Source organism: Squalius cephalus, assembly GCF_949319135.1.
Source record: "Squalius cephalus genome assembly, chromosome: 17".
Lineage (NCBI taxonomy): Eukaryota > Metazoa > Chordata > Actinopteri > Cypriniformes > Leuciscidae > Squalius > Squalius cephalus.
Genome location: NC_137138.1, coordinates 15,045,329 through 15,068,580, shown reverse-complemented (window position 1 = coordinate 15,068,580; position 23,252 = coordinate 15,045,329). Strand labels below are relative to the sequence as shown.

Sequence of the window (23,252 nt, the reverse complement as noted above, 5' to 3'; positions counted from 1 at the left end):
AAATTCTTAGAGACCTAAATGATGGTTAAAAAAGTTATGCTTATTATAAATTATGAAAAAATAAGATAAAGTACAAAAGCAACCTCTATTTTGGCATGGAGAAAGGCAATAACTCTCCTGTAATAACATGTTGTACTCTCTGTCCACATTCCCATGGTCTAAAGCAGAAGCCAAGTGTCAAAGTGAAAACTTGCAGCTGCAAGGGTTTACTGGAAGCAAAGGGGGATGGACAAGTTCTGAAGAGCGTTGGGAGAGAACGCTGAAAGAAAATTCAACCAGGTCACAAGAGTAACTTTTCCAGTGCAGCGGATTGTGCCACTGTTTTGCTGATATTGATGTTTACTCATATTGCGAACAGACACAGAGAATAAAATTAGACGTGATAGTGTGCTTACATGCTTTTTGGAGGAGTCTGAAATTGATGTGAGTATTACCCACAAGCTCAGGTACTATTAGGTTTCTTCAACTTCTCAAGAAACTGTCTGTGGCGAGGTCTTGATTTTATTATTGGATTTATTTTAAATCAGTTTTTAATATCCAAATTTGTCAGATTAGGTTTAGGTTTGGCACCATGATATATATTTAATATTGAAAGTTTTATATTAATTCAGTATTAAAAAAAAAAGAAAGACATAATGGCTTTTCATTGTCTGTTTGGTTGTTTAAATCATAAACCATTATAAACCACTTTTATCACTATTTTTGAGCACTTTTACTCAATATATATGGTCCATATATAGTATTCCACTTCAAACCCTCTGATCTGCTTACATAAACTAAAGATAACGTTCTTTCAGAATACCTCATTTGTGTTCATCTGTGCAAATGAAAAATCATTATGGAAATAAACAAATCAGTTGTGCATGTGTAATGTCATTGGTGGTATAACCTACTAGCCTTCTCCCTTACCTTAAGGCTTAAGCTATAAAGTTCCGACAGGCCTTCTTCTTTATGGATCGTACTTCCATTCCCCTTGTCCTACTCTGCAGCCTGGCTTCATTTACCACCATTACAGGATGTTTCTGTGACCACTACCCATGGAGTTCATGGTCCTTTTGCACCAAAACCTGTGACTCTGGAACCCAAGCACGTACAAGGTAATCTAAAATGATTACTTTTTCTTTCTTTCTTTTTTTCTTGCTTCTTTTGGAAGGTTGAACCTAACATGATATTTCTGATAAAGTTTATTAAAGTTTATTATGGTAATATGTGGACTGTGCATTTGTTGTTGCAGGGCTGTGCGCTATGATGAGCACTGGACCAAAAACAATTGTTTCCAGCTGTGTCAGATACATGAGACTAGAGCGTGTAATGTTGAGGCCTGTCCTATACATTGCCAGCTGACTGAGTTTGGACCCTGGTCAGAGTGCTCACCATGTGCCAAAAAATCTGTAAGTAAAACACACACAGCTATTTGGATATTTAAGCAAAAGTTAGGGTCCTTGAATCTGACTGGTCTAGCAAATGTAATGCAGCAGCAGCACAACAGCATTGGGACTTTTCACTAGAGCTTAGATCGGGCCCAACAAATCAAGCCCGACCCTACCCGAGCCCGAGCCCGAGCCCGTTGTGTCCGAGCCCGGCCCGGCCCGACACGTTCACTGTAATTATGAGCCCGAGCCCGATTTAAACCCGACCATTTTTAATATGTGGGCCGTTATAACCAGGGGCGGCGCCAGAATAATAATTTTTTTTAACGTGCTAGATCATTTAGGCTACAGGGGGGAGCTGCGCAGTTATATATATTATTATAAAAATACTATTAATAAATGAGCAAAAATTGGCCACTCAATATTAAATATTCAATTATTTTAATTATCACAATTAAAGTTTTAATTTGATTAAATTGAACAAGCACAACATTCAGCATTCAATCAAATATTCTTAAAGATTAATTATTATTAATAATGTTACTTCAACATATTGTTATTTCAGCATAATATGTGTGTGAGCAACTGCAACAAGCAAGATGTGCATTTGTAAATTCGGTGACAGCGCGAGTTTCAAATGGTGTAAGTGACCGCGGCGCGCCGGCGACTCCATGTCATGATTATTTGTCTGCTAAATTGCTTTTTATGTATTAAATCTAGGCAATTGGTTGATGAAAAATGTATTAAAATTAAAATACAATTTATACTAAACGAAATTCACTTTAAAGAAAAGCTTTCTTCAAAACAAACTTAACAAACTTGAAACTAAATGTGCTTATTCAATGGCTAAAACACGTAGGCTAGACTTTCTTTTTGAACAAATTGTAGCACATTCATTTAATTCTGAATTTTGCACATGTAAGTTGAAAGGCATTTGTTTGTGCATAGTAAAACATATGCTATCTGTAACATTTATCACGTTCATAAGTGTGCGTGCATTTATTAATTATCTCAATGAATAATGCGACAAGGAAGAAGCATGTGTTACAGGACCCCACCCTAAAGTAAACAAAGCACGACTCAGGTTCATTATATAGAAAAATACCCAAGATTTATTTTTGGCTTACACAAAGATATATCTCACACACGAGGATGCTTTCATCACAAACTACCTGAACAGAAGGAGCCTTTACACCACAAAGCAAAAGGAAATCAAAGAATCAAAACAAACCCATAAGTTAAATTCATTAAACAAAAACTTGTGAATCACTCAGTTAACTCAAAATAAAATACATGCAAAAATAGCTCCTCTGTTCAAACACTAGACCAGTAGCATCCTCATGCTGCAATAATAAATAGTGGGGGAACAAACAATATACAAACAACAAAAAAAGGAAAAGAAAACTAGTCCGCCCCAAGGGCCTTTCCCATTTCTTTTGGGCCCGATTACCAGCTCAAGCGCCTGGGCGGACTAGACAATATACCCAAAACAAACAAACAAACGAAACCAAAAAAAATCAAATACAACAAGAGCAACAAATGGGCTCCGTAGAGCTGAAAATACAAACATTAAAATACCTTTATTATTCGTATTAAAACAATCACCCCATGTTAAGACAAATTAATACTTTAAATCAGCTCATACCTGTCTCCAAGATCCAAACAAATTCACATGCGAACCTCTCGCATACGAACACCACGAGTGTTGATTTATTTCCGCCGGCCAGAAACAAACGCACCTACTCTTTTTCGTTCCTACCCCTGATATTTATACTTGGCTAACCACACCCCCTTGATTCATACTTTACTGCCTTGATATCACCCGCTACATTCCACCCCCTCAAAATGCATCGACGACCCGACGATGTAAAAAAACAGACTACAATTCAATCTTCTTCTTCCACTACCGATCTTGGCAAATGATAGGGATTAGAATGTTGACCTGCTGTCCTTCTAGAGGATCTCCGAGGACCTCCCTCTATTAACTGAGGGCCCCTGTCCATTTCAATCACGTGACCTTGATCCTCCACTACTGACGACCCTAAATGTTCAAAGGGAGGGCCCAACTGTTCAGAGGGAGGGCCAACATCTTCAGGAGACTCAAATTGCACCATCCCCAAAGGATAAAATTCTACCCCATCGTCATCTGTTGCAACTTTCCCTTGTTTCTGCATACCAACCCTAGGAATCTCATCAACTCCAACTGTGGCCATTGGCACACTTCTAAGCTCAGTTCTATATACCTGTCTCATTGGGCCATCTTGATCTACTGGAATAATCGAGTAAGGAGCCCCCCATTCTTTAGGCTGTCGCACAACCCTATACAAAATAGAGTCCCACATGTCCTGAATCTTGTTACGACCCCTCACTGCATGATTACGTGTATAAACAAGAGCACCTTCTCCAATACCCGTATCTGTTACTTTGGACTCATAACTTTGATCTCTTAGCTGCCTCCTAGACTCCAGCCGCCGCCTCACATGATCATAGGCCCCTTCCAATAGCTCCTGGTGCTCTTTCACCCATTCTTCCACCGAACATTCTCCTACCTCTTCTGCCTCAGCACCCAATACAAAATCAATAGGTAGCCGAGGCTCTCGACCAAACATCAGATAGTATGGAGACCTACCAGTTGACTGATGAACTGTAGTATTATAGGCATAAACTAACTGGGAGAGGTACCGTGGCCAACGCCTCTTCTGGTCAGGGGGTAAAGTACGCAACAGATCATGCAGTGTACGGTTAAACCGTTCACACTGACCGTTGCCCTGTGGATGATATGGTGTTGTACGGCTTTTTTGAACATTATAAACCTTACAGAGCTGCTGTATCAGAGTACTTTCAAAACTTCTGCCCTGATCTGAATGTATCCTACTAGGGGGGCCAAACAAATTAAACCAATGCTTCACCAACACATCAGCCACGGTACTAGCTCGCTGGTCCTTTGTGGGAATAGCCTGAGTATATTTGGAGAAAACATCTGTTAATACCAATATATTTTCCCTGCCATCCGATGCTGGCTCCAAAACGGTAAAATCTATTGCCACTACCTCGTGTGGACGACTGGCCTGAATACTCCCCATGAAGGGCCTAACTTTAGGTTGCACAGCCTTAGCAAGAATGCACCTTCCACACTCATGACACCATTTCTCGATGTCTTTCGCCATACAAGGCCAATAACAGCGCGATCGCACCAACTGTAAAGTGCGTTCCACGCCTTGATGTCCATGGTTATCATGAAGACTGGAAAGCACATTCTGCTGCAAACACTGAGGCAGAACCAGCTGAAAGACCTCCTTACCTCCGTCTGGAGCATAAATGCACCGATACAGCACTGAATCTTTCTCCTTAAGCCGCTCCCACTGTCGAACAAGCTCCTTAGTACCTGGCCCAAATGTAGCTCGCTCCTTTGGACCCGGAAATCTATCTTCCATCCAATGAACCAAAAAAGGTCCAATAACTGGATCCTGCTTCTGCAGCAAAGCAAGATCTTCCCCTGAACAACCTGGAAGAGTAACGATCTCAGACTGAACACACCAAGGTATTCTCTCCACGGTATTCCCTCCACTATGAACTTCAGACAACTTCGGCTCCATATACTGACGAGATAATGCATCTGCGTTCCCATTTCGAGACCCTGGACGATACTGCAAAGTCAAATTAAATGCAGCTAACTGAGCAGCCCATCTCTGCTCTACCGCACCAAGTTTGGCAGTATCCAGATATCGCAATGGATTATTGTCAGTATATACTGTGCAAGATGTACCCAGCAAGTACTCCCTGAATTTTTCGGAGACTGCCCACTTAAGGGCAAGGAACTCTAGCTTCATGGAGCTATAGTTCTGCATGTTTTTTTCAGATGGTCTAAGCCCCCTACTAGCAAAAGCAACTGGTCGTAACTTGCCATCATGCTCCTGTGACAATACAGCTCCAAGACCCGAATGGCTAGCATCTATTTCTAAAACAAACGGCTTCTGAAAATCGGCATAAGCCAGAACTGGAGCAGATATCAGAGCTTGTTTCAACTGATGGAAAGAATCATCACACTCTATATTCCAATGTAAGCCAAGTGGCTTCCTTGGAGTCTTACCTCTTTTTCCTGTTACACTTAACTGGGCCACCACTCGATGCAATGGTGCTGCCATCTTTGCAAAACCTGCGACAAACCTACGATAGTAACTGGCAAAACCAAGGAAAGATCGCAGTTCTACCAAATTACTTGGAGTTTTCCAATCCCGTACTGCTGCCACCTTATCTGGGTCTGTAGTAACTCCTTCCGCTGAAACCACATGACCAAGGTACCTAACCCTAGTCTGAAAAAAATGACACTTGGACAATTTAACCTTCAAACTCTGTTTCTGAAGACGCAAGAACACCTCCTCCAACCTCTCCAAATGCTGTTGAACAGAGGAAGAAAACACAATTAAATCGTCCAAGTATAACAAAACTGATTGATACCGGCAGTCACCAAACATACGCTCCATGAGGCGCTGAAAAGTACTAGGAGCATTGCACAACCCAAATGGCATCCTATTGAATTCAAATAATCCAAATGGGGTGCAAAAAGCTGTCTTAGCCCTATCTTTTTCAGCAACCTCGACCTGACTATAACCACTGGCTAAGTCCAGTGTCGAAAACCATTTTGCACCAGTAAGACCGTCCAATGACTCTTCAATCCTCGGCAACGGAAAAGCATCTTTCCTGGTTTTTACATTTAACTGCCGATAATCTACGCACATTCGAAGACCTCCATCCTTCTTCTGTACTAGTACAATTGGAGATGAATAGGGGCTACTACTTTCCCTTATTATTTGGCTATCTAACAGTTGTTTAATGTGAGCTCTCACCGCCTCATATTGTGAAGGGTGAATCCGGCGATAGGGCTGGCGAACTGGAGTTTCATCTAAAAGAGGAATTTCGTGAGTTATCAGATTAGTACACCCAACATCCATATCAGTCTTAGCAAACAAGGAACGATATTTAATTAATAAAGCTTTAGCTTTCAGTTGCTCCGTCTCATCTAAACCATCAAAAGATGGAAAATCCATCCACTCTTCCTCCAAGTGCTCAACTTGCTGAGAGGTAACATAAGCCATGGATTCATTACCATCAACCTTCTCAGAGAACTTAGCTTGTGGATCCTGCTCAGCCACCACATTAGCCACAGAAACAGTTGCTATAACCCTACGTGGGGTCAACCAAACATCAGAATAACTGACATTGGTTACAGGTACATAAGCAATTCCCCTCTCAGATGAAATAAAAGCCGTAGATACCAACAGCCCTTCTGGCAAGACACCCTCATCAAAGTCTAGTGATTCAACTAAAAATTGAATTTGTTCTTGTGAGGGAACCTTAGGACACGTAACTGGAACAAATGTTAAAGCACCTGCAGCAACACACACTGAAGACCCACTCCGCACTTTTACCTTATGGGTCTCCAATGAATTCAATATAGCTTCCTCAACTTGGCAATGCCTCAGGGCTTGCCTCCATCCTGGGGCATAATCCTGCACAGAAGGGATGTCAAAAAGACTGGCACCATGCTGTTGAAATAACTCTTGATAAAACCCTTTAATGATATTCATGCCTAACACAGCAGGGGTTTTCAATTTTTTAGACTGCATTTGAGGGTCTCTGGGATCTTTCACTACAAGAATACCCATAGATGGCATGCAATTTCCAAGAACCGTGATGTCCAACTCTAAATAGCCCAAATAAGGCAATTTTAAGCCATTTCCCGCTCTAAGATCTAACCATGAACAATCATGAAGTGGGACATTCTCAAGGTGAGCAAAGTGTTTATTATAACAACTCTCAGTTATGGTGGTAACCATTGAACCTGTATCCAATAATGAAGAAATCACTACATCCCCAAACTTAACTTCCATCACTGGACAATTACTCACAAGTGTGGATGTGGTATGTACATCAGAGCCTAATGATACCCCTACCAGTGTGTGGCTCTGTACACTGGCGGGTTCTAGTTTTCCGACTGAGTTACATTCTCTTTTTCTATCTGTGCAGGTCTAGGCTGTGGGGGGGCTAAACAATAGCGTGCAATATGCCCCAACTGATCACAGCGAAAACATCTTAAATCACTTTCAGCCTTTCTTCTACCTCTAGGAGTAGAGAAAGTAGTAGAAACATTTGCTCCAATTTTTAAGGGGCTCAGTGCCTTCATTAGTGAGTCCAACTGACTCTGTTGTGCCTCAATAAGAGCTCTAAGCTCTGAATATTCACCCTGATTTGCACTTTTGGGCTCGCTAAACACCCTAACTTGGGCCTCATTAGAAAAGTACAAGGGGTCATTTTGTTTTTGTTTAAAAGACTGTCCTTCACATTGAGCCATCCACTGGACAGCTTCCCTACGTACATCACGAATTGTCCAGTTAGGATGTGCACGCACTTGGTCTCTTAATCTCACACCCAAGTTTTGATCTCTAACCCCATCACAAAACTGATCACGGAGATCTCTTTGAGATTTAACATGAGCCAATTCATTTGACTTCACAATTTGATCCATTAAAGTCATCAATGCATGGGAGTAATCCAAAAGAGACTCTCCCTCTTGTTGTTTACGATTAAAAAAACGACGCTGCAATGAAATATGAGAATGTAAACACCCATAAATTTCTCTTAACACTCTGAATATATCATCCACACATTCTTTTTCCACCCTTGGGAGATATTTTATCTCTATTCGAGCAGTACCCTCTAAATGATTATATACCCACAGAGCTTTTTCTTTCTCAGTTGGTTTTGTTTGAATATGGGTCTCCACCAATTCAATCCATTCTTCTATGGTAAGAGAATCAGATCTATCCAAATTTCCTGAAAACTTGGGTACCTTCTCAGTTTGTTGAATAAACACCACTTGTCTCCCTCTCTCCAGTTCAATTGCAGCTGGACCCACACTATCCACACTACTGCTTGAAGGCCCAGATGGAGCAGTTGGTGAATAAAATCCTTGTGCATGTTGTTCAGGATCCATGGTGCCTCCTACAGCTCCTTCCAACGACATGACCCTGGAACTTGTCTGCTGTATAAGCACAACAGCCCAATGTTGCTCTTGTTGACACTCCAAAAAAAGTAAAAGAAAAAAAATATTCCCCCACTTACAATTATAATGCTTTGCCACCAATTATCTTGGGAGAAAAAAACTCCGACTACGCCAGAATGTTACAGGACCCCACCCTAAAGTAAACAAAGCACGACTCAGGTTCATTATATAGAAAAATACCCAAGATTTATTTTTGGCTTACACAAAGATATATCTCACACACGAGGATGCTTTCATCACAAACTACCTGAACAGAAGGAGCCTTTACACCACAAAGCAAAAGGAAATCAAAGAATCAAAACAAACCCATAAGTTAAATTCATTAAACAAAAACTTGTGAATCACTCAGTTAACTCAAAATAAAATACATGCAAAAATAGCTCCTCTGTTCAAACACTAGACCAGTAGCATCCTCATGCTGCAATAATAAATAGTGGGGGAACAAACAATATACAAACAACAAAAAAAGGAAAAGAAAACTAGTCCGCCCCAAGGGCCTTTCCCATTTCTTTTGGGCCCGATTACCAGCTCAAGCGCCTGGGCGGACTAGACAATATACCCAAAACAAACAAACAAACGAAACCAAAAAAAATCAAATACAACAAGAGCAACAAATGGGCTCCGTAGAGCTGAAAATACAAACATTAAAATACCTTTATTATTCGTATTAAAACAATCACCCCATGTTAAGACAAATTAATACTTTAAATCAGCTCATACCTGTCTCCAAGATCCAAACAAATTCACATGCGAACCTCTCGCATACGAACACCACGAGTGTTGATTTATTTCCGCCGGCCAGAAACAAACGCACCTACTCTTTTTCGTTCCTACCCCTGATATTTATACTTGGCTAACCACACCCCCTTGATTCATACTTTACTGCCTTGATATCACCCGCTACACATGTAAACTGCATTGTTTGTTTATTCAGAAATAATTGAATGGGTCGGAAAAGTAACAAAAGAGGACATCGAGGGCTGAGGCTGACTACTATCATAATTTCTGTCATGGCAAGACTGCTTCATGTGTCTGTTAATCGTCGAAGTCCCCGTTTTTTTGCTGTCATAGGCGAGCAGCGTGCCGCATTTAATGCACGAGACAAAGCCAACACATATGTTGTCACTCCCCACGACTAGTTTAAAATGTTTCCATACCTCCGATTTTACTCCAAACTTGCTCAAAGTTAATTCTCCTGTTTTAATTTTTTTCTTTGCTTCTTCAAGCACTTAAGCTACAGAATAGTACAGCACGCACAGCAGGAGTGATGTATCACGCGTGCGAGACTGCGAGTGCGAGTGGACGAGACGCTGCCTGCGCATGACACGTGACGTGCTTTATCAAGGGCCCGATAAAGGGCTCGGGCTCGGGCAGAGAATCTAAGCTCTACTTTTCACTGATTGTCCTTGTTTTTGCATTCCAGAAAGACTATCTATGCATTTATACACACCAATAAATTGTTCAGAAAATCATTCAAACGATTTCGTTCATCTGTGCCATTATCATTATAGTTGTGGTGTGGCCTTACCTATTATCATAGTATTAGAAGTCACAATGAAATCATAATGGACAATTTTTAATTTTTATGGAATATTGGTGGTAATTCATATCTTCTTCTCGTAATCAAAACAGCGTACAATTTTTGGTTCCCAGAACGTTAGTTTTTGGTTCCCAGAACATTCTTTTTTAATGTTTTTTTTCGTTAGCCATGGAAAATTTTCTTATCAGAAATAGGACGTTAATTTTTGGTTTGTATAACGTTACCCTAACATTGCTCTAACGTTATTGTAGGCTAAGGGTATTCTAACGTTATTCTAACAATCCCAGAATGTTCCCCAACGTTATTCTAACATAATTCTAACAATCCCAGAATGTTCCCCAACGTTATTCTAACATAATTCTAATATTCCCAGAACGTTCCCCTGTCGTTATTCTAATATTATTCTATTGTTCCCAGAACGTTATTCTAAGGTTATCCTAATGTTCTAACGTGTTGCTGCAATTTTTTTTGAGCGAGTCATTGACTCTCTCACTCATTCAATTGATTTGTTAAAAATGGGTTTGATTAAATGTTCGAAATTAAATGGCAATAATATATCTAAAATGTGTGTTACTGAATATTAACTAAATAAAAGCAATATCACATGCACAAAATGTAGTTTTTCCAAATATCAGCATGGCTGGGACTATTCTACAGCCGAGAACAACAACATTCTTGCTAGTGTGATATTGCTCAAACATACTGCTGTAGTAAGTGTGTGTATATTGTGTGTGGTTTAGTTCAGAATCAGGTCTGTTTTGAGGCCGGCTCAGTTTGGGGGGGAAGAGTGTAGTCCATCGCTTACAGAGGAAAGACCCTGTCATCCCTCCAAGGAATGTAGGATTGAGCCTGTCAACTGTAAAGAGAAGTTCACCTGTGACAGTGGTAGATATCTTCACAACAACACATCATATTAGATTTAATGATACATGGTCTATTAATTTTATAATCTAGCAAATATGTACAGTTTTTAAATGCTTGCTCTAGAAAGCAAGTGCATGATCACCAACTTGCTTTATTGCCTTCAAAGGAAGATGTATAAATGCTGCTCTGCAGTGCAACAATCAGAACGACTGTGGGGACAACTCTGACGAGAGAGACTGTGCGCAAACCAAAAAAGTGTGTGCAAGTGAACGGAGATTTGCTTTCATTCCTGGAGCAGACCTGATTGGTTATGGGTGAGTTACAGATAAAGATCATTTGCTTTCTGAGATTGCAAAACAACTTCATGGACATGGTAAGCTTCTAGAGATGTTATCATGTTGTCAGCTAACTAAATCTGAGCTTGAGCTTTTCTTAAAACTGATAAAGGTTATTTTTTAAATTAGATTTGATGCTGCGGCAGAGCAGATGAGAGGCGCTGTTCTGGACAACTCATTCATGGGGGGTGAATGCACTCTAGAAAAACTGAAGAGGAACTACTACCGAATCCCTGCTAACATTGAGAGATATGAAATCAAGGTGGGAAAAATCTAATTTCTGTCTGTTTGTGCTTATAATACTTTACTTGCTAGATGGAATAATAAAAAAATATATATATCCAAATAACATCCAAAGAACAGATGCACAATACACTGGCATCATACATGTATATATATATGTGTGTGTGTATGTGTGTGTGTGTGTGTGTGTTCAGAAGTGTGTGTATATATATATATATATATATTCTTCCATTATTGGGCAAAACAATAATTATTGACTTATCAGTATTGGCCAGAATTTCAACATTGGTGTATCACTAAAATATCAAATTACTCATAATATGAGGTGCAATTTATTGTTTTATCTTCCAATCACACAAAACACATGAAATGGATCAAAGATTATATTTTGACATTTTAATATTATTTGATTTCATCCCAGCTAGAAAATCTTGAAGATTTTCAAGTGAAAGAAGTCAAACCCCAAAAAGTCAACTTGGCCAAAGAATCACATCTTTTTATTAAAGAGGCAGTGAAAACATCTCAACAAAAGGTAAGGGATTTCAAACTCTTATTTCATTTTTTCTATCCCTAACAGTACACAAATGTGTCTTTATATCTAATTTGAACACGTTGTTCACAAAGATCTGTTTTTGTTCTTTTTATGCAGGACTCTGAGTTTTTCAGGGTGCATCAGGTTGTTGCCACATCAACATTCAAAATGAAATCCTCTGACCTCTACTTATCAGACCCTTTCCTTCAGTTTCTAAACAGTCTACCACTGGAATACAACTATGCCCTTTATAGACAGATCTTCCAGCTGTTTGGGACACATTATTTCAGCTCTGGGACATTAGGGGGAAAGTATGATCTCCTTTTCCAATATGATCGAGAAGAACTGAAAACCTACGGTAAGCAGACATTATCATCTGATTGTAAGAACATTAGAGACCTTGGTCATGTGGAGCTCACGTAACTTTATCTCTCATTTATGAAATACATTGCAAATGTGCTCTCTGATCAGTGGTGTCTCCTTACAATTCCCAGGATTGACAGAAGTAGAAATGAACAGTTGCATTAGTCAGGATTCCACCATCATTGCTATATTCTATAATAGAATCTCGCATAGCTCCACCTGTGGGAAAAATACATTAAAAACCGAATATGAAGGTAATACATACACAAATGTGCTATTAAATGACTAAAGGCTTATGTTTCATTTTATATAAACTTAATTTGAAATTCTGTTGTCCATTTCAGGGTCGATTGTAAAAGCATCAGAGAAGTGTATCACATCTGTGCAAGGAGGTAGAGCTGAATTCACAGCAGCCCTGGCCTGGGAGAAGAGGGGTGTATCGCCAGACAGCTCTACATACCAGAACTGGATCAAATCTACAATAGACAATCCAACTGTTATAGATTTTGAGGTTAGGAGGAGAAACAAACTTTTATGTCATTTGAAAATGGTCATATATTAACCTGTCAAATATTCTGGGGTATAGAAAAAAAAAGGTATTCAAAAGAAATGCAAATTAACTGAAAACAGGAACACCAGATTAATGTATATTTGTCAATATTTTATCTAGCTTTTGCCTTATGTGAATTTGGTGCGGGGCTTCCCTTGTGCTGTGACAAAGAGACGGCATCTCCATAGGGCGCTGATGGAGTACCAGACTGAATTTGACTCCTGTAAATGTGCCCCCTGCCCCAACAATGCCCGGCCAGCTCTTTCTGGAACAGAGTGCATTTGTATTTGCCAGACCGGGACCTATGGACCAAACTGCGAGAAACGAGCTCCAGACTACACTGCAGGTTCACATGCATTCCTATAAATATATGTATGCACTAATGGAGAAAAAAATAAATGTATATAGACATACAGATATTTCTAAGAATATACAAAATATAATATTAATATATAATATAAATAAAATAAAATTATAATTATATAGTAATTATATATAATATAATTCCTAATTATTCATAGTATTATTTATATATATATATATATATATAAAAATGACAATAATAATAACGTGCCAGTAATAAAATTCTGTCTACATCCCACAGACAAAGTTGATGGGCGCTGGAGCTGCTGGAGCTCTTGGAGTACTTGTGATGCCACCTTGAAGAAGCATCGTTCGCGGACCTGTAACAACCCTGCACCCCAGCGGGGCGGCACACCCTGCCAAGGACTTGAGAAGCAGGTGGAGGAGTGTACCATCTCTATTTTCCAGGAGTAAGTGCCCTTTCTTATCTGTAGACTACAGAAGAGGTATCTGTGGGGTCAGAATGCGGTCATTGGCATGCTCATACAAGTTCTCATATTATTGTGCTTATGCAAATAAATTTGTTCTTACCTTAATGTTTGTATTGTTTTAAATTAAGGAGCGTGCGCCTACATCTAACAATTTGCATACAATCTCACCTCTCTCTCTCACTCTCACCTCTTCTCATTTGCGCTCTCTTGCACACACTCTCACCTGAGAGCAAACGCTTATTGCATAGCAAGATCAAAGAGTAAAATGTGCAGTTTTTATATAGACCAAGACTACATGTGATCATGTTTCAAACTTCTCATTTGCCAGCTGTGCTTATGCATAGACAGGTTTTGTTTAATTATAATTTTTTTTTTTATCAGAATAGAATAGAGAATAGAATTCTTTATTCTCATTGTACAGGGTACAACGAAATTAGATGACATTTATCTCGGTGCTTAAAAACAAACAATCTAAAAACAAGAATGTAATATCAATATGGTGTCCAGCCATTCTCATGTATGAATTTGAATGCTTTTTAACTTACTGATGAAACAATTTATGCATGAATACATTTTCAATATGCATGGTTAATTAATATGACACGTGAGACATTCTTGTTTGTCTGTTTTTCACAGGCAAAATGTGTGCATTAATGATGATGACTTTGTGACTGAAGGGTCCCGTGAGAGCCAGCTGCCCCCTGGAGCTTCTGGCTGTCCAAAACCCCGTCCACCTGCCAACAGCCACCTGAGAGTGAGGGGACACAAGAGCTGAAACTTTTACATCACATCTTCTCCTGTTGCTGTTTATTCCTGCTTCCTTCCAATAACGTCCAACTCTTTCCTTCTAATTCCAGATCAACAAACGTCAATACGATTATGGAGATCACGAGGAGTTTGTTTGCTTCACTGGTTTTGAGCTGGACGGATACCAGCTCATTCATTGTTTGCAGGATGGCACTTGGGAGAAACCCAAAGGACAGTGCATTAGTAAGCCATAGAAATGTTGATATCATATCAAAACAAAACAATTTATGATCTGAAAGCTGATTTTGACCCTTACAGTTTTCACTCCATATGTTCTCCTATCATTCCAGAAAACGTTTGCTTCAAACCCACAGTGCCTGATGGCATGAAGATATACCCTGACAAAATGGAGTATAAAGTAGGAAGTGACATCATGCTGGCCTGCTCAGAAAGTGGCATGAGTCCTTCAGGGCGTCAGTCTTACTCGTGTGGGAAGAGTCTTGTCTGGGAGCCAAGCATTCCACAGGACATACACTGCAAGATTGGTACTTTCACAGAACAAATATGCTTTTTGCAATAATTAATACGATTCACAAATCTAGCCGCTTACTTTGAGTATAAAGTGACATTCATTTATGTTAACAACTTTAGCTCCTTGGTTAAACATATTTTTCCACAGATAAACCCTTTGTACCAGACAGCAGCTGTAAACTTGGAGAGATGCATGATGGGACTAAATGCATCTGCATGTCCAAAGAGAGATGCAGGTATGAACGTGTCCCTATTTGTGACGGTGTTTCAGTGAACCCAGAGGAGGGATGTCAAAGTTGGGAATGACGTCACACCCGAGTTGCCTGCATTTCATCCCAGGAAATCTAAGATGGACATAAAAACATAAAAAAGCGGGGGTTTTTTGCACAGATAATGCCGGAGTATCATGCCCACGAATAGAGGTTGGATAGTACTACATGCACCACTGAGTTTTTTGAGACATAGGCAAACAGAAATGTTAATAAACAATATATTACAACTATTTCAGTACAGTAGATGCGCTGAGCATATTGGATTATGAATTCAGGGTTGTTGCTCTTCCTCCGACTTGAGGGAGAGTTCCAGACAGTTAAAAGTTCCTACTGGGAACTAAAGTCGAAATAAGTTCCTGGGACAAATTGTTCCGGGTAATTTCGGTGGCTTAAGAGTTTACCACTCCAGAGGACAAATGCACAAGTTTTGAGGATGAACAATAATTATTTGTATATATTAATGCTGCGGCCTGTTGGGAAATTTGACCATTAAGTACCATGTATTTGTGTATCCTGCAGAAATTATAGAGCAGACTTGTGCATTTTCGACGCAGACAAGGAGAGTGCCATTATGATGTCCTTCTGTGCTTTTCATGCTGACCGTTGTCATGGAGACAGATTATACTTTATGAATAATGGACCGTGCAAAAATGACGCAGGCAGTCTGGACTGGGCCAAATTCAGGGCCAGTGTATCCGAGCGGAGCTCAGTGCAGGAGCCCTGCGGTTCAGACACCTGTTACGAGTGGGAGACCTGCTCAGGTGCTGATTTTATTACGAACCCTTATGTTATATATCCTTTCAGCAGCAAAGCATTTTCTTGAAATAACACTTTTTCAATGCTTTTTCTTCTTAGTGTCAACTACATGTGAGTGCAAAATCCCCAGAGATTGTTCAAAGGATGGGAAGCAAATGTACTGCCTGAAAATTGTGAGAACGCAAAGCACACGGAGCATGAATCTGTGCTTCATGGCTGCCATGAAGTGCAGCAAGATTGAGTTTGAACTTCTGTATGAAGGTCCTTGTGCAAGTTCTTAATTGTGCACAAATCTGTAGAAATGTTCACAGTTGAAATGCTCACAGATTTGCACCCATTATTGATTTGTACAGAAAACGCATTGATGTTTTATAGTCACTCACAGCATGCTATGCAGTAATATGTTGTGCATTAGAGCAATCTGTATATTGATGTGGAACCGCACAATAAAATGGTATATCACGCATTCAGATGTTCGTATTTAAATGCTCTTTCATCTGAAGTGTATATATTTTTCAAACATTAAAATACTTTCTTCCATCTCAGCATGCCATTTGTATGCTGATTACACTGAAAACCTGTCACTGTGGCTTTGCTCTGTTTGTCACATTGCCCACAATTTAAGACCACTTATTTACAATATTTATTTGCAAACTGAAAACATGACTTTTATATATTACACATTACAGTAAAAAACATCATACAGTGGGAAAAAACAATTGAAAAAAAAAAAGTTGTTTATGCCTGACAGTCTCCAATGCTGAGTACTGTGATCTCTTTCCCTTGGCATCTCCAAGCTCCCGCCTCACACTCTGAAATCTTCTCAGGAGTCCCTCCCTTTAGAGACACACACAGGTGGGCGGAGTCATCTGAGCAGTCCTCAGGATCTATGCATTCACATTTAAAACCTGGGGATACATTTACACATACAGTTTTACATTTACATTTACACAGACCTGGAATATATCTCATGTCTCATGTCATTGACCCATGTTTAAAAAGGTTTTAAAGTTTTATAAAGAGCCTACCGTCACACGTCTCCCACTGATGGCAGTCCTGACAGGATGTGAAGTTGGTTTCTGGCCAACTGCATGCACTATCCTGTTTTAAAGAAAACGTTTGCCCCAGACACTGCAAGGCCCCAAGCTGGCAGATACTCATTCTGTTCACCCGGCCGGGACGAACAGAGGCACAAATGTGGAGTGACGCCCTGGTCAACGTCACACAGAGATTTGACATTAATGAAGGGTGCTTTGTATTTTCATTATTACTTTCTGTATTTAATACCATAACTAATTAACTTACTTGCATTCATATGGCATTTTGCAAACACACTGATCCTTTGCCTGTTTTTCCCATGGTTTGCAGAGTAGGCTTGGTTGGGTGGGCACTGCTTCCACTATTCAGAAAAATAATGTAAGCAGTAATTGAAACCAAGTACTGATTGGTGTTTAATAGGAACTTACGGCATACCCGGGTTGCATCGGACAGTCTCAGGTGCTGGATGCCAGCTGAGGCCAAGACGGCACATGATTTCTGCTTCGCCTTCTTTCTGCATCCCACTTGGGCATGACAGGGTCACACTCTCCCCGATCAGATAAGCTTGTTTTGAGGGTGTGGCAATGACATTACTCAGAACAGCTGGAGGATCACATGCTGTTTCTGGTGAATACACAATGATAAGAAAAATACTTTATTGTAATCCTCTATTTTAATGCTAAAACAGATGAAAAAATAACCCAGACGCATATTAAACGAGGAAACTCAAGCTATTTAGATAGCTAGTAATCTCCAAGCACCACCACAGACAGCAACATAGTGTTGGCCCAGATCCGGCCCACACCTGGTACACGTGGAATCAACACAAACCAGATGTGGGCCGGATCTGGGCCGACACTATGTTGCTCTCTGGGACCTTAACAACAACATTGCAATGTTATGGCAACCAGTACACTTTATAATTATTATAATTTTGCACATTTTCTTTTATGTATAGTTTAATGAATTACTTTTGCACTCCATGGGTGACTTCCTCCAGGTCAGGTTCTCTGTACATTCAGCAATTGGATCACCAATGTGATCATGTCCATCTGCACAGGTGTACTCAATCTTTCTGCCCACTGGATAGATGTCTTTTGGGTCCTGAATACACAATGGATTTGATTTAAAATACATGCCTGGTGCAAGTTTTGTGTATTGAAAGAGTTTTCATTAATGTGCGTATTCCCACGCCCAACGATTTCCCCTGATTAGGGAGATACTTACCAAAACAAATCCATTTACCAAAGGCGGTGGAGTTTTACATGTCTTAACTGGTGTCAATGAGGGATCAAAGCATTGGGGCTCCATCATTCTAGAGTATGAAAAAATCCTATGAGTCTAGGTGTGCACAAAATATAAATGAAAAAAGGGATAAGTCCACAAACTCTCATTCTCACTTGAGATGTTCAAAATCAGGCTCTTCACAGCTTTTGCGCTCTATGGTCTCTCCTATGCAATTCCTGCCTCGGTTTCTCGGAGCAGGATTATTACATGAACGAGTCCTTGACTTCTGACCTTGAGAGCAGCTACTCCAGGCAGACCAACAGCTCCAGCCTCCTTCAATCACTCCTATAAAGCATGATCAGTTCGACATATTTGAGACAAGATGAACAAGCTTGTTACAAATTAACTTTAAGGTGCGCCGACTTTAACATTTTTACTCATTTAAAATTGTGCAGAAAATGCATTCTCTCGCTGAATGACTCTTATGAACCAGTTCTTTTTAGTGAACATACAAACAGTGTAGTCTGATATATTAAAGAATGACTTTTGGTCTGGTTCTTGTAGTGAATAAAAAAACACACAGCATGACTGGCGTAGTCTGATACAGGTAAAGGAATGATTCTCATGGGCTGGTTCTTTTTAGTGAACCAAAAACATACAATGTGAGTGAGCAGTGTGTGCATCTTAATCAGCTCCCTAGCTTCCAAGGTTGTGAATAATTATATTGTGTACACGACAAGATACCCTAACAAATTACTTTTATGAGCTGGTTTTTGATAGTGAATCAAAAACACACTCCATATGCTTTTGAATCACTCTCGCTGTATTTTTTAACGTGGTAGACCGTTTGGTGTGCGCAGCAAGTCGAACACACCTGAATACTTCACTGACCTGGATCAATCAGTGTGGTTTCTGAATTAACATTTGACTCGCTTTGACTTGAACTTCAAGTTTGAATCTTAATATTTTCAGAGTTTTCAAAGAATTTTTTGCCCGCTGCATTACTGACTGATCTTTCGTATTACAACGATACACATTTGAATGTTTATTTGTAATAAATGAACAAATTCCTACCTGGTTGTTCTCCAAGGACATGGCCGTTCTGGCAGGCGTTACCACTGGTGCCTGGCCTGCAAACACAGGTGCACAGACCTTCAGAGAGCACAGCCATACCGTTGTTCTGACACGGACTGCAGTGACAGGGGCTCTGCTTCTCCAGATAGGCCTCCAGTGCCCTCCTTAGGTGGAGTTTCTTCAGCCCGGCACATGGCACCTCTTTGACCAGTTCATACTGTGGCCTCAACTAGGAATAGGACACCATGCTGTAAATGTACATCTCTGTTTCTGCACATAATGCTTCTGATGTCTTAATTCTGACATACCTTCTGTTTTATTACTTTAGGGAACTCCTTCACTGATCCAGCCCATTTGGAATACATCTGTTTGTTACTGTCAGGGTTTTCCAAGTCTAAGAGACTAAGGCCAGCGATATAAGCGGTATGTCCTCCAATAATGTCTGTTTTTACTGGCATCTTATGATTTTTGTTCTCTGTAAAACATTTAAAAGGGTGTACAGCAAAGTCTATCAGGTCATAAGAATCAAACCTGATACTTAAATATGCATTTAGTGACAAAGACCTGGTCAAAGAACCAGTCATTTAGACTAACCATTGAAACTCTCAATTGTATTCATCAGTTTCACACACTTGGTTGTTTTCTTTTTATAGAAGAGACGTCGCTTCACACGTGTAATACACTGGTGGAAATCAATGTCTGTTTTACCTGCGTTAAAAAAAAAAATATTAAACTAAATGAAACAATGCAACATACACAAATGCCCCATATATAAGGGGCATAACCATAACCCTATAAAGCCAGATTTTTTAAATGGAATCATTTATTAAACCTTCTGACAATGGTTTAGCAACAGTATAGAAGACTAATTACATGTACGGCATATAAATATCAGTTGTCACTCTTTATCTACCAATAATATGTTAGTAAGATGATATTAGTAAGACTAGGGTTAGGGTTAGGTAGGGTTAGGGTGTGTGTGTGTGTGTGTGTGTGTGAGAGAGAGTTGGGGGGGCAAACATATCATGCAATGCACAATGATGACAGAAATGTACAAATAAACATTCCTCAAAAGCCTGTTGTATCCTTTGATACATTTTAACATGATTTTAACATGACGACGATGTAGAAAATGGGATCTTGAAATATTACTAACAATATAAAAGTTTTATTCTTATGTTTACTTCATAAAAGTCATTAAACATTGCACAGCAAAAAGACAGTGTAGACTGTTAAATATCATTCTGGCACAATTTAACCCCTGCCCATATAGTTTATATGCCCTTATAAAATATCACGATTAAATATTAACAGAGAAAAGGGGAAATTAACATACTCATCTGCATCATATAATCTGCATCCAGCTCCAGCAGGGCCCGATACTGGCCACCCAGAGAGCCCTCTTCCATGTAGTGGGTACCATAACGCTGTATAAAGAATTGATAGGCTGATGGGTCATATGTGCTGGGCAGGGCCAACAGATCCTTCCAGAAGTCTTCAGAAAGAGGGAGGTACTCAGGAGCATTGTTCTGGAACTGAGCCACCTCTACCTCATTTCTTATTATCAGCAGGTGATAGGTCTGTGAGACAAAAATAATAGCATTTAAAATATAATATAATCAAATATTTTTAGCAGACACCTTTTTTACATGATGTACTGAATCTATCGTTACCTTGTCTTGTTTAAGTTTGTTATGAAAGGTTTTATGATCGTGACCTCCTCTAATGCTCTTTCTTTCCTCTTCATGCCTCATGTAGGACCAGGAACTGTCATAGTACTCATCACTGAAATCATTTTCTACCCTGACCTGAAAGGAAATGATAGGAACTGTTAGTTTATATTATAACAGTTTATATATCATTATAACATTAGACAGTGGCAAACAATTAAAATTTTACTTGAAAACTATATCTGAGTAGACTTTGCGGAAGTCTGTAGAAATCTCTATGGTCTCCACTGAAGACTTTCCTGCACTGCCCACCAAAGCTACGAGTGTTAATGACACTGGCTCTCAGCTCACCCGTCAACACATCAAACCTATTGGATGCGAAGCAAATATTAGTTTGCTGTATTGCATTATTCCACTAATATTATAATTTTACTAGGGGTGCTTCTCAATCGGAAGGCTGCATCCTAGTAAGGCTGCATATCTCGGCAGCCACGTCATCAAGCTCTGTCAAAGGACGTCTCAATTTATAGGATCCTCTGAAAGCAGCCTTCATTTCGTGTCTTTCATTTGGCCTGTTTTGAAGGATGCATCAAGTATATCCTTTGCATCCACCAATTACTCACAATCATTTGCACACATTCCAATTCACACACACACACAAAAAGAATGAGCAGAAAATAAATCAGCACTGAGCTTGACCAATCTCACTATGTAATGCAAGAATTACATTTATCTCCCAAAAATTATTAAAGGCATTATTGTTTTTGTTGTAAATTAATTAGCCTACTATATTATGTTTAACTGTGTGTAATGTAAACCACTGGGAGACCACAGATGGTTGTCATTACATGTACTGCATAAACAGAAAGGCTAACATCAAGGTTTTTAATCTAAAGTACTCTATTTTTCATATTTCAATGTTAATTGTACTTTCGAGTAATGACCGCGGGGGCGGAAACATGCACTTACTAGACCGTTTAATGCACAGGAGGACTAGCCTATAAAGCTCCTGGACTATAGGATTAGGCTAGGAAGAAAGGACACGGCCTCACTAGGATGCAGCATTTCGTTCGAGAAGCACCATTATGCTAAATGTAAAAGGTGTATTTTACCCTCTTCCTGTGAGGTCAGAGTTGGGCGGAGGCTTTTGCTCATCACACACTATAGTGCCAGTACAGCGCTGCTCATCTAAACCATCTTCACAGTCATGATCCCCATTGCACACCAGAGATGGGTTGATGCACTGGCCTATAAATAAACCAACAATGAAAACTGTAAACTGCCTGGACATTTAAATTCAATACCACAGTCAGACGTGACTTACCAGATGTGCAGCGAAACCTGTTTCCGCACCCTGTCTGAAGGGGGCAGGTTTTCTTTGGAAAACAGGATTGTTTCTGTATGGCATCGCCTGTACAAGTGCTGCCTCCAAACTGAGGGAATGTCTCTACATGACGCAATCGAACCTGAGAGAAAACACCATTAGGAGGTAAGTCATTCAGTTGTGGCCAGTAGCAATATTTTTTAAAGCTGCTTTAAAGATCTGTTACCTGTGTCTTGGTACAGCCGTCACACTCTGACCAGTCCCCATACGGTCCCCACCTGCAGTTTACCGGCTGCTCACACCTTTCATAACAAACGCGAATGGCGAGTTAAGAGATGCAAAATGTCCAGCATTACTTCTTAGCAACTGCGTAAAATATAGTAGTCATGCAGCACTCACCAAATATAAGGCAGAAACGTGACCAGAACTAATAAAACAGCTGGGCACATCTGAAAACATCAGTGTTATTAATATTTTGAAATAGCTTTTATTTTTTAGATTTTTCAGTTTTCTTTTTGTAATTTCCATTAGTTTTTATTTTATTTTTCTTTATTTTAGTTAGTTGCAACATTCTTATATTTTAGTTAATTCTTTTAAAAGTTTTTCATCTGATATATTTATAATTTATTTTTTAAGTTTTTCATCTGATATTTACTTTATTTTATACTTACCAAAAATTGTTTTAGTTTTACTTTTTACTAGCTTTAGTAAACAATAATAACATTGGACAAACATAATCCAGGTATGATTACAGTACCATAATTACTATTCTTTACATCTGCGATTCATCGCCATACTTTTTTTTTTTTTTTTGTATGAACAACTCCTTACCTTAATGCTGTAGACTAGACAGATGGTGGTGCTGTGGCAGATACAGAAATGGACCCTGCTCATATACAGGGGCTCTTACAGGGATTATGACATCATCCTGCCCTGGTCAGGAATTCCCAGCATGACTC

General features: G+C 39.6%; 2 protein-coding genes across 3 annotated transcripts; one reads left to right on the top strand and one right to left on the bottom strand.

Moving 5' to 3' along the window:
- Window positions 1-165: 165 nt before the first annotated feature.
- c6.2 (complement component 6, duplicate 2) lies at window positions 166-16,430 on the top strand. Of its 2 annotated transcripts, none has more exons than XM_079847369.1 (18): window positions 166-423; window positions 916-1,097; window positions 1,235-1,391; window positions 10,714-10,858; window positions 11,004-11,151; window positions 11,302-11,434; window positions 11,837-11,947; window positions 12,065-12,305; window positions 12,442-12,564; window positions 12,655-12,821; window positions 12,981-13,206; window positions 13,465-13,633; window positions 14,291-14,408; window positions 14,512-14,644; window positions 14,752-14,946; window positions 15,081-15,168; window positions 15,724-15,965; window positions 16,060-16,430. In XM_079847369.1, the coding sequence occupies exons 2-18, from the start codon at window positions 952-954 to the stop codon at window positions 16,239-16,241; spliced, it is 2,724 nt and encodes a 907-aa protein (XP_079703495.1). In that variant the 5' UTR covers window positions 166-423; window positions 916-951; the 3' UTR covers window positions 16,242-16,430. The 2 variants fall into 2 exon arrangements, with proteins under 2 accessions (XP_079703495.1, XP_079703496.1); XM_079847370.1 differs by having other exon boundaries at window positions 375-423; window positions 923-1,097.
- LOC307144808 (complement component C7-like) lies at window positions 16,303-23,229 on the bottom strand. The gene is made up of 18 exons (XM_079847372.1): window positions 23,125-23,229; window positions 22,693-22,742; window positions 22,520-22,595; window positions 22,294-22,435; window positions 22,082-22,217; window positions 21,199-21,337; window positions 20,973-21,107; window positions 20,636-20,879; window positions 19,894-20,007; window positions 19,608-19,774; window positions 19,300-19,528; window positions 18,399-18,570; window positions 18,226-18,313; window positions 17,970-18,102; window positions 17,434-17,622; window positions 17,266-17,359; window positions 16,989-17,170; window positions 16,303-16,868 (listed from the first exon to the last, which is right to left on the bottom strand). The coding sequence occupies exons 1-18, from the start codon at window positions 23,185-23,187 to the stop codon at window positions 16,699-16,701; spliced, it is 2,523 nt and encodes an 840-aa protein (XP_079703498.1). The 5' UTR covers window positions 23,188-23,229; the 3' UTR covers window positions 16,303-16,698.
- Window positions 23,230-23,252: the final 23 nt, after the last annotated feature.

What these genes read in the sequence shown, in the direction of transcription:
- c6.2 (XM_079847369.1), top strand. Translation starts at nt 952, where the DNA reads ATGGATCGTACTTCCATTCCCCTTGTCCTACTCTGCAGCCTGGCTTCA. An exon ending in CACCATGTGCCAAAAAATCT is followed by an intron (nt 1,392 to 10,713) that starts GTAAGTAAAACA and finishes TGTGTGGTTTAG; the next exon opens with TTCAGAATCAGGTCTGTTTT. An exon ending in TGAAAACATCTCAACAAAAG is followed by an intron (nt 11,948 to 12,064) that starts GTAAGGGATTTC and finishes CTTTTTATGCAG; the next exon opens with GACTCTGAGTTTTTCAGGGT.
- LOC307144808 (XM_079847372.1), bottom strand. Translation starts at nt 23,187, where the DNA reads ATGAGCAGGGTCCATTTCTGTATCTGCCACAGCACCACCATCTGTCTA. An exon ending in TACAATTGAGAGTTTCAATG is followed by an intron (nt 19,775 to 19,893) that starts GTTAGTCTAAAT and finishes AATGTTTTACAG; the next exon opens with AGAACAAAAATCATAAGATG. An exon ending in AAAATGCCATATGAATGCAA is followed by an intron (nt 17,171 to 17,265) that starts GTAAGTTAATTA and finishes GACGTTGACCAG; the next exon opens with GGCGTCACTCCACATTTGTG.